General features: G+C 39.0%; 1 protein-coding gene across 1 annotated transcript in view; it reads left to right on the top strand.

Annotated features, from left to right (window-relative positions):
* The window catches only part of ADGRV1 (adhesion G protein-coupled receptor V1), a 637421-nt gene that overhangs the window by 538587 nt on the left and 86100 nt on the right, over positions 1-12734 (top strand). Inside the window, exon 87 of the mRNA XM_077139161.1 lies at positions 7874-7995. Within this exon, the coding sequence (XP_076995276.1) occupies positions 7874-7995 (122 nt within the window). The remainder of the gene's footprint in view (positions 1-7873; positions 7996-12734) is intronic.

The following is a 12734-nucleotide window of genomic DNA, read 5'->3' as shown; positions in this document are numbered from 1 at the left end:
GAGTCACCAACCAAAGCTCCTTATCATTGCCCCTACAGCCCTGCGTCATCCTGGCTGTGAAGTCCATTTCTTTCCTTCCACCTTCCCCAGTTCTTCAACGAGGTAATGAAGGGCATAGTGGGGTTACAGCTTAGCACTTGTTTACCCTTAACTATAGCATATCCGCTTAGCCAGTCCAGTAAGATTTATATTTATTCATTCAACTAATGTACTGAGCCCTTACCATGATAAGTAAGGCTCAATCCTGTATTCTTATTTAATGCATTCATGTGGCTCACATGCTAGTAGGGGAGTAAATGATGAACAAATATGTAAATTATATAGTATATTGCACGTTGATCAGTGCTGTGAAGAAAATGAATGAGAAAAGAGGCAGGAGGGGAGTAGAAGATTCTGAGAGGCCCATTTGTAATAGGAAGTTTTCAGTGGCAGTTCGGGGGAGGTAGAACTTAGAGTCGCACACTCAAGAGCAGCCCTTCTAAAGGTGTGACCTTCAGCTATGTCAGAATAAACAAAAGGGTTCCATAGCCAAATAAGTTTGGGAAATTCTGGTATTAAAAAAGCTAAACTGGACGGTGCAACGGTGGCTCTCAGCAGGCAGAGTTCTCGCCTGCTATGCCAGAGACCCGGGTTTGATTCCCGGTGCTTGCCCATGCAAAAGAAAAAAAAGGTTAAACATATTTCTTTATTATGTGATATTTTCGAGCTTTGAATATACAAGAGGGTAGCCATGTGCTTCTGTGACTTGACGGAAACTCATGATGACGTTGAGAAGGAGGAGGAGGAAGGGGAGGATAATGGTTAACACTCACTGAGCACGTGCTTTGTGCCAGGCCTGGTGCTAAGTGTTTTATGTAAATGATCTCCGCTGGAGGGTGCCCCTGCAAGGTTGGACGCTGCCGGCGCTTTGACAAACCACTTGACTTCCAACACTTAGCACAGTAGCTGTTCAATAAAGAACATTGCGTTTGTCCTAACAGCATCAATAAATCCTCATCAAATTGATGCACAGATTAGTCCTTTATGTTTTATCGACTGGGAATTATGGCACAGAGAGGCTAAGTAGTTTGGTTAAGGTCACACAGTAGGAATCTTGAAGCAGGATGCAGATATAACTCTGAAGCTCTGACCTAGTTTACAAGACTGTCACAGAACATTTCTTTTCCTCCACAGATCACCTTAAAGGACCAGTGTACTGCAGAAGCACTGCTATTGTGCAAATTCTCTTTCCTCTGAAATGCACTCTCCTCGGGGCTTTCAACACCTAGGGCTTCTCTAAAGAGAAATCCAAACCTTCAGACAAGAGTAGCAGCAAAAGGAAGGCGTTCCAAGTCACATCAACAATTCTTTTATTTAACAAACAGTAATTAAGTACCTGACCTATACCAGAATATAAAGATAAGATAAATAAGATAGAGTTGAGTCAGTGTACTTAATAACCTCTAATGAAGGAGACAGGCATGTTACAAGTAGTAACAAAGACCGAGGCAGGAAAGGAACACAGCGCTCAGGGCTCCTCGAAGCATGGAGAGCATCAGCTGGAAGATAGGCTGAGGACTGAGGACGGGTGGTGAGGTTTATCTTAAGCCAGTTAAAGGAATTTTAGCCATTAAATGATATTATCAGACATGAAGATATACACACACCCATACAGGTATTTTGTGGGCATACACAGACACAAATGCATCTGTGCATATCTATTTTCTCATGCATATCTTTTAAAAAGGTATCTCTGGGTTGGAGCAGGGGAAGATACCTCTGGCTGCAGTGGGGGACGCAACAGAGACCCCCAGCTAAGAAGCTGTCAGAATGGTCTCCTTAGAAGATGTGGAGACATTGATAAAAGCATTGTCCTGGGAAGGACTGAAAGAACAAACTTGAGAGGAATTTAGGAGATAAAAGAGTTAAGAATTGTGGGCCTCTGTAGTATAGCATATGAGGGAAAACAAGGTACTGAGATAAACTGTACCATGTGGATGGTGAACTAGTACTCAGAAGGAAGAGAAAGCTTGAGAAGAAGGATACTTGATTCATCTTGGAATGAATTGAGTTTGAGATGCTTTGGGGACCCTAGGCCACTGGAATTAAAGGTCTGGAGTTCAGGAGAGATGGAAATGCAGATTTGGAAGTTGTTGGCCCTGAACTGTTCATTGAAGGAAAGTGATGCTAGAGATTATGAATTTAGGAAGGAAGGCCTAAATTCAGGAAGAACCTGAAATATAATGAAGTTCTGAGATGTGCAAAATCCAACGTGCTGCAACAAGCGTTTGCAACTGACATTGGTGACAGGATCCATAGGACTTAGAGTGGTTTTCAAGAATTCCCTTGGGAATGTGTTGGGAAAATAATGAGGTCAAAAGGAAATTCTGCAGTGTGGAACCAAATATAGAACTGATGACTAAATCTTAGGAAATCAAGCTAGCTGGGGGTAGTATGGCATGTCTCATTGAATAATTTGCAAACCTAGTCCATAAACTTTGTTGTTACCTGTTTTGCCCACGGTATCTTGATGCTGATTTGGCAGTTCTGTAAAGTATATGCCTCATTGTTATCCTATGTGACTTTCAATTTATTAGCTGTGTACGTTGATAGATGGTCATACATACATGTATGATCCTTTGTTAAGAAAGCTCAGGAATGCAATTGGTGTTTCCTTACCCAGTAGATCAGATCACTGAAACTTCTTTGTCTCAGTCTGTTAATTTTAGAATAAAGGTCCATGTTTTAAAAATAAGGCCTCATGATACCTTTTTTTTTCACAATTTACCCTTTTTCTAATTAAAAAAATAATACATTCCTGTTGTTGGAAATAGGCCCATACATTATTTCAGTTATGTTCCTTGTTTTACACTGATGACAGTTTGTTTTAGTAGCACATCCCAAATTGTTAAAATCAGTAGGTCAGTGAGGTAACATTAAAGCAAGTACTTTAGACGATTGTAAACACAGAATAAATTTCCGCCTCATGTAAATAGTGTGATTTCCATTATAAAGCCATTATTGTTGTCATTCGTACATAGTAATAAAGCCAAGTCTTCAATTTCAAAGAAAATAAATAAAACAACACTAGGCTTTCTTTAAAAGGGGCAATTAACATCATTGAAATCATATTTTCTACTAAAAATAAAGAGATGTTATGTATTCTCCATGGAGTCTCCTCAAGCCCGTTAGTAGTCTTTCTTAATGACAGCCACACTAAATGGCATAGACACTTGCCTTTCTTTTCTCTTTTCCACAAGAAATTTCTTTCACTAACACCTTTTCAAACTACTTTGTTTTCCACATTAGTGACTCCTTGCTAATTTAAGTATTTAAATTAAGTACTTTGATGATTTCACTGTTTCTCCCAGTAGAGGAACTTCATCCTGACATAAGCTTAATTTTCTTAGCATAGTCTTTTATATAGACCCCCCTTATTCCTTGGGCTCAATAGTATGCTTTTAAGGTTTTTTTTTTTTTTATTGAGAACATTAAAAAGATTCTGTTTTCTTTTAACTAATTCACTCTAAACAGAAGTTTCTAAGATTGCCAATTATAGATGTCTGCTTTGATAAATGCTGACTTGTACAGACAACAGAGAAGTTTACTAGTAGTTCACCAAATATGAACTGACAACTTGAGGAAATATGAAACTGAAATGATTTGCATTAAATGGCGCATTGATTTTCAATTTGCCAAATGGAATTCACAGCACCTGTTACACAGCGACGCTCCTCACTGTCACTCACCCACATCCACTCACACCTTCCCGCCACCCCTTCCTATTTTGGTCAGGGTTACACTAGGCCCCCAAAAGGATGACACACCTTCAGAGAGCAGGATTTACCATAAAGCTGATGAAGCTTAAGTTTCAGGGCCTCTTGCTTGCATGGACCCCTTCCAAGATCCTGTACCTAATTATGTTTTTGCACTTTTAAAAAAGCCTCTGCAAGTTGTAAAAGCTTCCAGCTCATAAAAATCTCGATGTGCCTCTGGATATGTTTTTCCCATCTGAAATCACATCTTCATCATTGTTGCAGTACTAGAGAACCAGCCTGGGGTCTATTGCTCAGAGCACGGCATTATTTATGACCGGCTTTTTTCCTTGCAGAGGTTCTGAGCTGGTTTGCCAAACTACCACACTTTCGGCCGAGTTCCCAAGGGCTCTGCTGCTTCCCCACTGGGCTGTCTCAGCACACAGCACTTGCTTTTGGTATGCTTGGCCCTAGGCACTTAGGGGAACAGAGAGGCCAGATTTTGAAAGATCAGTTCCTAGTCGTTCATACAAAGAGTGCGGTCCTTTTGTACGCTGCACAAAGCTATAAATAGATGTTTGTACTTCACACAGAGCAAAGAATGTAATTGCCAGACTTGATACCTAATCTTTGAAAACTTTTGTGAGCATGGTTTAAGCAGTTTTCATTTATTAATGTATCTGATCTGAAGTAAAAATGAGCCTTGCGACCCTTTATCATATTGTATGATTTTGTTAAGCCTAACTGAAGTTTTATAATATTAAATAAATCTTAATATATAATCTCTTGTCTTGCTGCAAGGCATCAATGACCAAGAAATTATTCATCTATATAAACTATTCCTTATGCTATTCTGGTTTTCTTTTTGCAGTTATAATAAGAACTCAGATAATTTGAATATTTTTCTATGAAGGGTATATCTGAACAAGATATCAGCACAGTCTCCTTCTTAAGCCTTCTTTCTTCTCTAAAAATACTCAGATTGCCTCATCCTCTTCCCCCATCCTCTTCCCTTTCTTTCCTTTTTGTTCCTGTTCTTTCTTTTCCCTTCTTGGACAATCTCACCCTAAAGCTATTAGTTGGCACAGAAGTATGCACCTCCAGGGACGGGGTCTGGCATAGGCTGTCAGAACCCAATCCTGTGAAGCGGGCAGTGGGGTGAGGCTGGGATGCAGCCCCAGCAGAAGCGGTGACAGCCTGAGTGGGCTGAGTAGGGCATCTGGGCAGGGGAAGGGGTGACAGCAGTGAGGGACTGGTTACCTACAGAGGCGATGATGAAATAGGTAAATATATTAATGAGAAATAGATTTTTTTACCAACAGAGATGAGAATAACAAATACAGAAAGGGAGGAAACTAGAATTAAGCCTGCGGTGTTGGATGAGGATTAGAAGTATTGGTGTGAAGTAGTAGTTTTCATCATATAAAACTATAGACATATAGATGTGTGTGCATTCGTATGTGCGCGTAATCCATGCCCTGACTCTGTCTACTGTGAGGGCCTCACGGTAACACCTAGTGCGCCGACCCTGGCTTGTATATAACATTCTCCCCTGAAAGACCGCAGGACTGGGGCAGGGCAAAGTACAAAATGATTTTGGAACATCTGTTGGGCTAAAGAAAAAAGCAAAAAAAGTGCTCACAGAATGATGGGGACGTATCAAGAGGGACAGAAACCATCGTGAAGGGGTTCCCACTCACCAAACCTAGGACAGTTTTGAGCATCGAAATGAGTAATGATAGCAGTAGATTGTAACCCATTAAATAAGATAGGAATCCACCCATATTATAAAAATAAATTATTAAATCCAACATTTGGTAAGAATGTAACTGAGAACTTAGGATTTAAGGGATGATTTTGATTACTGAATCATTAGATAGATATTCCTTTTTGCTTTCTGGTATATTGGAGTAGACAAGCGAGAAATGCTTGAAATCTCTAAATTGTGATCCAGCTGCCTTGATCTCTGATAGTGATCGTATCGCCTTTATCTTCCGCCCCTGTGATTATAAAAAAAACCTTGTGACTCACCTTCGTTTATACTCAGTTATCCAGTTCTTCAACTCTAGAGACTTGTAATCACCAAAGACAGCCCCGAATGTTTATTAATGGAGGGTCTTGGGTCAGTCCAGAACTAATCCACCCAAATCCAAAGTTATCTTGATAACCAAGACTGGATCTAACCAAACTGGGCCTGCCTGACATGTCTGAGGCTTAGACTTTAACCTATAAGTCACCTAGACCTCATTCCTCCAGTTTCCTATATACATTCTGTGACTAGGCAGGTAATCAATCTGCACATGCTCAGTCATCAGATCACCTCTAATTGCATCAGTTGGGGCCACTGTGCTCATTATCCTAAGCCCTGCCCATCTTTTTCACTAATAGCACTAACAGAATTCCTGTAGTTTGGTGGGATGGATTTTGGGCCGATAGGCCATCTGCTCTCCTGTTACACACCTAGTCATAAACTCTTTCTCTCTTTGAAACCCCAGTGTCTCAGGAATTAGTTATTGAGTGTGTCGGACAAAAGAATCTACTACCTTTGTCCAGCAACAAGAAAAGGGTACTTACATAGTTTCAGAGTAATGCTTTGTAAGATACTTTTAAATTACAAAGGGAAAAAATGCAACTTTACAGTGGAAAATCCATGCAGCCCCAATATCTTAATCAAGAAACAAAAATGAGTGTCATAAATAAGAGAACAAATTTTATCTTGTGCCGCCCAGCAAAGGACAAGAAGAAGAACACAGCATCACTTTTGTGATATCTCTGCCAAAGCTTATCATCTAAATCTGATCCTGAGAACACATGAGGCAAAACCCAAATTTAAGATTCTCTACTAGAAAAACTGAACGGTAATCTTCAAAAGTCTCAGGTTCATGAAAGTCAAGTACACAACGAGGAAACCTTTGGAACTCAAAAGGACTACAGAAACATGGCATACCTATGCAAAGAGTGATTCTGAACTGGTTCCTGCTGCTACAATGGAAAATACTGGGATTACTGATGAATCTTAAATGGAATCTGATTTAGTAGTAATGCATCAGTGCTCATTTCCTGACTTGATGGTTATAGTACATTTATGTAGGAGAATATCTTTATAGGAAATACACATTCAGGGGTGGCTGTGAGATCGAGTTGGCTACTTTCAAATGGTTCAGGAAAAAAAAAGTTTGTTGTGCCACCCTTGCAACTTTTCTGTAAGTTTGAGATTGTTTCAAAATAAGGTAAAATTTTTAAATTGCCGAAGTTTTATTTAACTGTTCAATTTTCACAGTGCATGTGGATTTTGTGTGTTAATTGTTGATGGTGGGTAAATATGGACTTTGAGATATATCTTGAGAGTTGTCAGTGGCATGGCCGTCCAACAGCTTGGAAAGATCTGATTCACTTTCTCAATCTTACATAACGTGTCATTTAAATATTAAAATCCTCTTTTTAAATTACTATTTGAAAACATATAAGAAAGAAAATCCCAAATACACAAATTAAAAAAGGTAATTTTTTGAAGAAATATGTTCTGAAAATGAAGCCAATTGCTTGGGAAAATAGAGTAGTATAAGCTAGTGTTCATAGTAGTGAATCAGTGACTTTATCTTGGCTCATAGCCTTAGCTATAAATTCAGGTGTCTTTTCAGTCCAAAAAATGAGATGAGGACCTGTTTTTCCATTAGGCAAAAAAAAATCGTTTTTAGATCATTTCTGTTTTAAAATATTCCGGGTGGGAATATCCTAATATCAGGACCACAGTTCTGCTGCCATTGCCTCATGGAGCACTATTTTAAGGAGATTTCCCCAGCCATTCTTTCACTGAGATCAAAGTGTAGTTTTATTTCTAGTCGTTTGTAGTATTTCCTGAACCGTCCAGCAGGTGGTAGTCTAGGAGAGGACGTCCTCATCCTTCCCCATCCCCCTAGCCTATTAGCAAACCTATTTGCAAAAGAGAAGGAATGTGGACTCGGCAATGTGCCTTCTCTTTTCTGGCATAGGAAAGGGATTTCCAAGGTTCTTCTTCCAGAACGGATACTTAGGCATAGAGAGTATCATAAGAAAGCAGCCATAAATAATTTGGTGTGTATGTGTGGCTATGCAGTATTCTGAATCTCAAAAATTCTTATTTTTTTTATGATTTCTAGAAATTCCATTGGTTTTATATCTCTTTGCCCTGATTTCAATGACATGGCTTTGGGGAGGCCTGCACATGGCTTACAGACACTTCTGGATGTTGATCCTCTTTGTCATTTTCAACAGTCTGCAGGTAAGACATCGTTTAGTTACTGACAACGTCTTTGTCCTACGGAACACAAAACATGGAGTTGCAATGTGAAGGATTCAAGTGTCCATCCACTCTTGGATGAGTCTCTGCACACAATAATATCAGGCAGTGTTGTGGAATAAAGTGATTGGGGGCTAGCTGAACTATGGCTTGGGTTCTAACTTGCTCATTATACAGATATTTGGAAAGACAAAAAATATTTACTTCCCTTCATTTTGATAACATCCAAGTAACTTCAGAAATATAGTTCTTTTGCAGCAGGATTGATGTCTATAAGCTTTGGAGATGGCAGCAGTGTAGCCCCTATGCACATATTTGGAACCAGGTTATGTCTAGAAATCAGATAAATTGAGATTCAAGCAGTCCACTCTTAAGACGAGTACTTAGTGAAATGAGAGTGTTTTGACTCATTGAAAAATGACTGACATCCCCCAAGTCCAACAGGGCCTAGTTTAAATTAGTTTTATGAGAGTGCTTAGATAGCATAACTAGAAATTTTGAAACTGTAGCGGAAGTGAAAGCTGTGTATTTTAGTGCTTTTGTTAAATGGACAAAAATCTGCACCCTGAAATTAACAAATGTAACAAACATATTTTCCTTATTTTTCAAAGTGAAAAAGTATGTCCTAGACTAAAATAATTTTGTGAATTTACCAAGGGTACCACTAAGCAATCTTATTTGACCACCTTCTTACAGGGAACAAGTATGGGGGAAAAAAAAAAAAAATATATATATATATATATATAATATAGGATTATAGCATACAACTAAAAAATGTCCAAAAGAAAGCATATTTAGGTTTGCCTTTTAGAAGTTCAATTCTTTATTGAGATAATAGCTTACATGAGGGTGCCTAATCAAAGACTCATATAAATTTAAGAGGGGAAAAAAATACAATAATATAACTTAAAAGTTTGGAATTAAATTGACATATTCTCTTTATAGATAGAGGCATAATTTGGCACCACTACCTGCCAGGCAGTGTGCTAGTACAGCCAATAAAAGGATGAAAGTGACAGCCCTATTCCTCTAGGATCTGATGACTCAGGAGAGTAAATAAACAATTAATTATAATAATATACTATGGCAGGTGCCAGGTAAGCAAAATGCTATGAAAGCTGTGTGAAGAGGCTGTCTAATCCTGCCTGTGCTGGCATTTGATCTGAGTCCCAAAGGTAGGCCACCAGTCAGCGGCCCTGGCTTAGTCACCTTTGAATTCTGAAGGGCTAGTGGAAATAGGACCGAGGTCCAAAATGACAGCCGGTGGTTGTCTTTTTTTTTGCTAACACGCAATGATACATAGCACAGTGTTTTAGATTTTTGAAATATTGGCTGTCAACTTTTAAAATTGAGACACTTTACATAAAAATCTGGATCCCTGGCTTTTCTTTAAAAGCAGTACTTCACAAGTAATAATAATTATTGCTAATATTATTTAATATAATTATTAATAATAATAATAATTTCACAAAATTGCTTTCAAATCCTGAGTAGATGCCATCCCCTTTAGATGGGACATATGACCCCAAGTTACACCCGATGTACTTCACTTGTTTATTTCACCTGTCCAGCTCCTGCATTTGTAATACCTGAAACAGGTACTCTTCAGTGTTTATTAAATAAATGATGAGTGTATGGGTAGAGACAGGTATCTCATGCGGAGGAAACAGTATTAGCATATGCTGCAAAAAGAGAAAGTATTTACTATTGCCTATATTCTAATAAGCATAGGGTTGGGAGAGGGGAAGGACAATTTTGCAGTTAAAAAGGAAGTGGTGGGAGATGAGAGAAAGAGTAAGGTTAACTCAAGTGCCATTTCACCAAGATCCAGACCTTTACTTTCAGCCTTTAGGCAAAGTTGGGTTTTTGTTTTGTTTTGTTTATTTAATTTTATTAGGATGGAAGTGACATGCTCTTGCCTACTTTTTAGAAGGATAATTAGAAATGTTTAGGGGGACATATTGAAAACAAGAGCAGCCTTAGGCAGAAAGAAAGGCTAGGAAGCTATTCGCATTCCGGACTGCAGATGTTCAGGCAGTGTGCCTGGGAATAGACCGTAGGCAGCAGGTTTGAGAGATATACAGATAATATTAGCATAACTTGGTTAGCCAATTAAGTATAGGAATGTTGGGAGTGAGAAAGCAGAGCCACTGGAAATGCCTGGCATGGGTGAATGGCTGGGCACTGGCACCTTTAGTCAAAATGGAGCAGGGTTGTAAGGGAATGTGCAGCAAAGCTGGTGAGTTGAATTATGAGTTATGGATTATGCCATTGGGAATGCTGATCCATGGGGTTTTAGGTATTTTTACTGGCTTTGGTTAACATTGGTGACCACAAAAACATATTATGTGTCTTATGCTTGTCTGCTGTGTTTTGCTCAGAAGTATCGTTGCTTACTCCCTCACTTTTTATCCAGATTATTATGTTTTAGATACTCTGAGACTGATGAGTGGAAGGCATATGTATCTATAATATCCTAGTATTTTGATATTTATTACTTCATGCATTTCAAAGAAAATCTTGGTCACTTGAAATATTCTCAGGAATTTCTTGATCTCTTCCTGAAGTTCCAAAGTTGGGTTACCAAACCTGGGATACATTTGAACATTTCAGAAAATGTATACGAAATTCTTTGTAAAGCACAATATAAATGCAGAAGTGAGGTAGAAAAAAAAAATCATTCTAAGTAAGTCAATTAATATTTTTATCAATTAATAATCTTCCTAGGGATACAGAAACTTTATTTCCAAGAGCTTCTATGCTTCTGCTCAAATTCTTATTGCTCTATCCTTATTATTTATATCTTACTTGTTTAAAGAAATTTTTACTGTTGTGTGTTGAGGGTGAGCAGAATATAGAGAATGAAAGTGAAAATGTTCTTTAAGTTCATTTCTTGAGAATTTTCTGATTCCAGCAGCTTCTCATTAACTTGTCAGCAGGTTCATGATACTACTGTTTTTGTAACTTCTCTTCGGTGCACTTGATGTCAAGTGAAAAATTCTGATTTCTGAAACTTCAAAAAAAAAAAAAAGCAGTTTTGTCCTCTCTTGGTAGACAATCCCCAGATTTCAGTGGCCTTGGGCCTCTGTGTATCTATTTGCTGATCAAGCTCTCTAACTTGGTAGTCACCACTAGCACCACCCTCAACCCCTGCCAACAGGAAAAGAGCTCATTCCTCAATAGAGAAATCCCATGGAGGACTTGAATTGCCCCAAGTAGAAACACATCCTTTCCAGGAACCAGTCACAAGGTGACAGCTCTACTGGTCAGGCCTGTGTCATGAGCAAACTCCAGTGGTGGAAAAAGTGAAACTGATCTCACAAAAACCACAGGGAATGGAATTCCCTCTATGTAGAATAATGAAAAGCTTGGTTGGTCTTTGCCTCCAGTTTCTGGGAAAGCAAATTCTGTATCTTTGGAATTCCCTGTTAGGAGTGTTTTTGTTTTGTGGTTGGCCCAGGACCATACCTGATAGTTATAGGGCAGGGCTGGCCATAAGTGTAGCCTTAGGGCGGGGACTGGATATACTGGAAAAAACAATCGTGTGATTGGGTAGTTGGGGCTTTTGGGCATGTTGTATCAGCCCACCTCCCTTACCTCTGGGAGGGAAAGAGGGTGCTGCAGATTGATTTCAACCATGTAGAAATTGATTCCATTAATCATACCTATATAATGAAGCCCCACATAAACTTGGGACACTGGATACCACAATGAGCTACCATCATTGAGAAAATACATTACTATTGTGCCAAGAAGAGGACACCTTCTGATCCCACTTAGAGAGGACATGGAAGCTTGCATTTGAGATCTTACCAGACCTTGTCCTATGCATCTCTGCTTTTGACTTTTTATTCATATCCTTTTGCTATAATAAATCTATAGTCATAAGAATAGTGCTTTTAGTGAGTTCTGTGAATCATTCTGGTGAATTATCAAACCTGAGTGGGAGGTGGGAACCCTGGAATTTGTAGCCAATTGGTCACAATGCCTGGGTCCCCACACTTGTGACAGATATCTGAGTGAGGAACCTGTGAAATCTGGCCTGACTCTGGGTAAAGTCAGAATTGAATTGAATTGAGTTATTACAAAGTTTGCAGTTGGTGTCAGAAGCTGTTGTGGAAGTGGTAGAAGTTTCTGCAAAAACTCCGTATTCTGAAAGAAAGAATTCTCTCACCAGCAGCAGGAGAATGGCACTAGATAGGTAATAGCGACAGATGTGCACCATAACGTAATTTCTAAATTATCTTGGTCATTGATAGAAGTTTGGACAAGGCCAAGAGCAACTACTGGCAAACTACTAGGAAGCATCTTCAGTGTAACAGCAGTTTATCACGCATATCTTGGGGATCCATCATATAATGTCTCTATACTGTCCACAAGGAATTCATAAAGGATGATGTTAATATTTTTTTAACCCCCATGAGTCTAATAACCTCTATTTTAAAAAGTGAATGAGTTGAGTTTGTCATTTCTAAGTGGATTCATGCTAATATTTATGGATCACAGATTTCTGAATTTGTTTAGTACAAGGCATATCCAAATCTGTATAATGATGGATGGGGGTAATCACCAGGCCTGATACTGAACTGGTCAGCACTGGTAAGGTGCTTCCAATTGTTAAACTATTGAAATATCTACTTTCCAACCCCTTGCATGTGTGCCAGACTGGAGGTTCCCAGCCATTCAGGCCTCTACCCTAGCTTCCCCTGGAAAGGGCAGTG

This window comes from Tamandua tetradactyla, chromosome 21 (assembly GCF_023851605.1).
Source record: "Tamandua tetradactyla isolate mTamTet1 chromosome 21, mTamTet1.pri, whole genome shotgun sequence".
Classification (NCBI taxonomy): Eukaryota; Metazoa; Chordata; class Mammalia; order Pilosa; family Myrmecophagidae; genus Tamandua; species Tamandua tetradactyla.
This window is presented reverse-complemented; position numbering and strand designations above follow the sequence as displayed.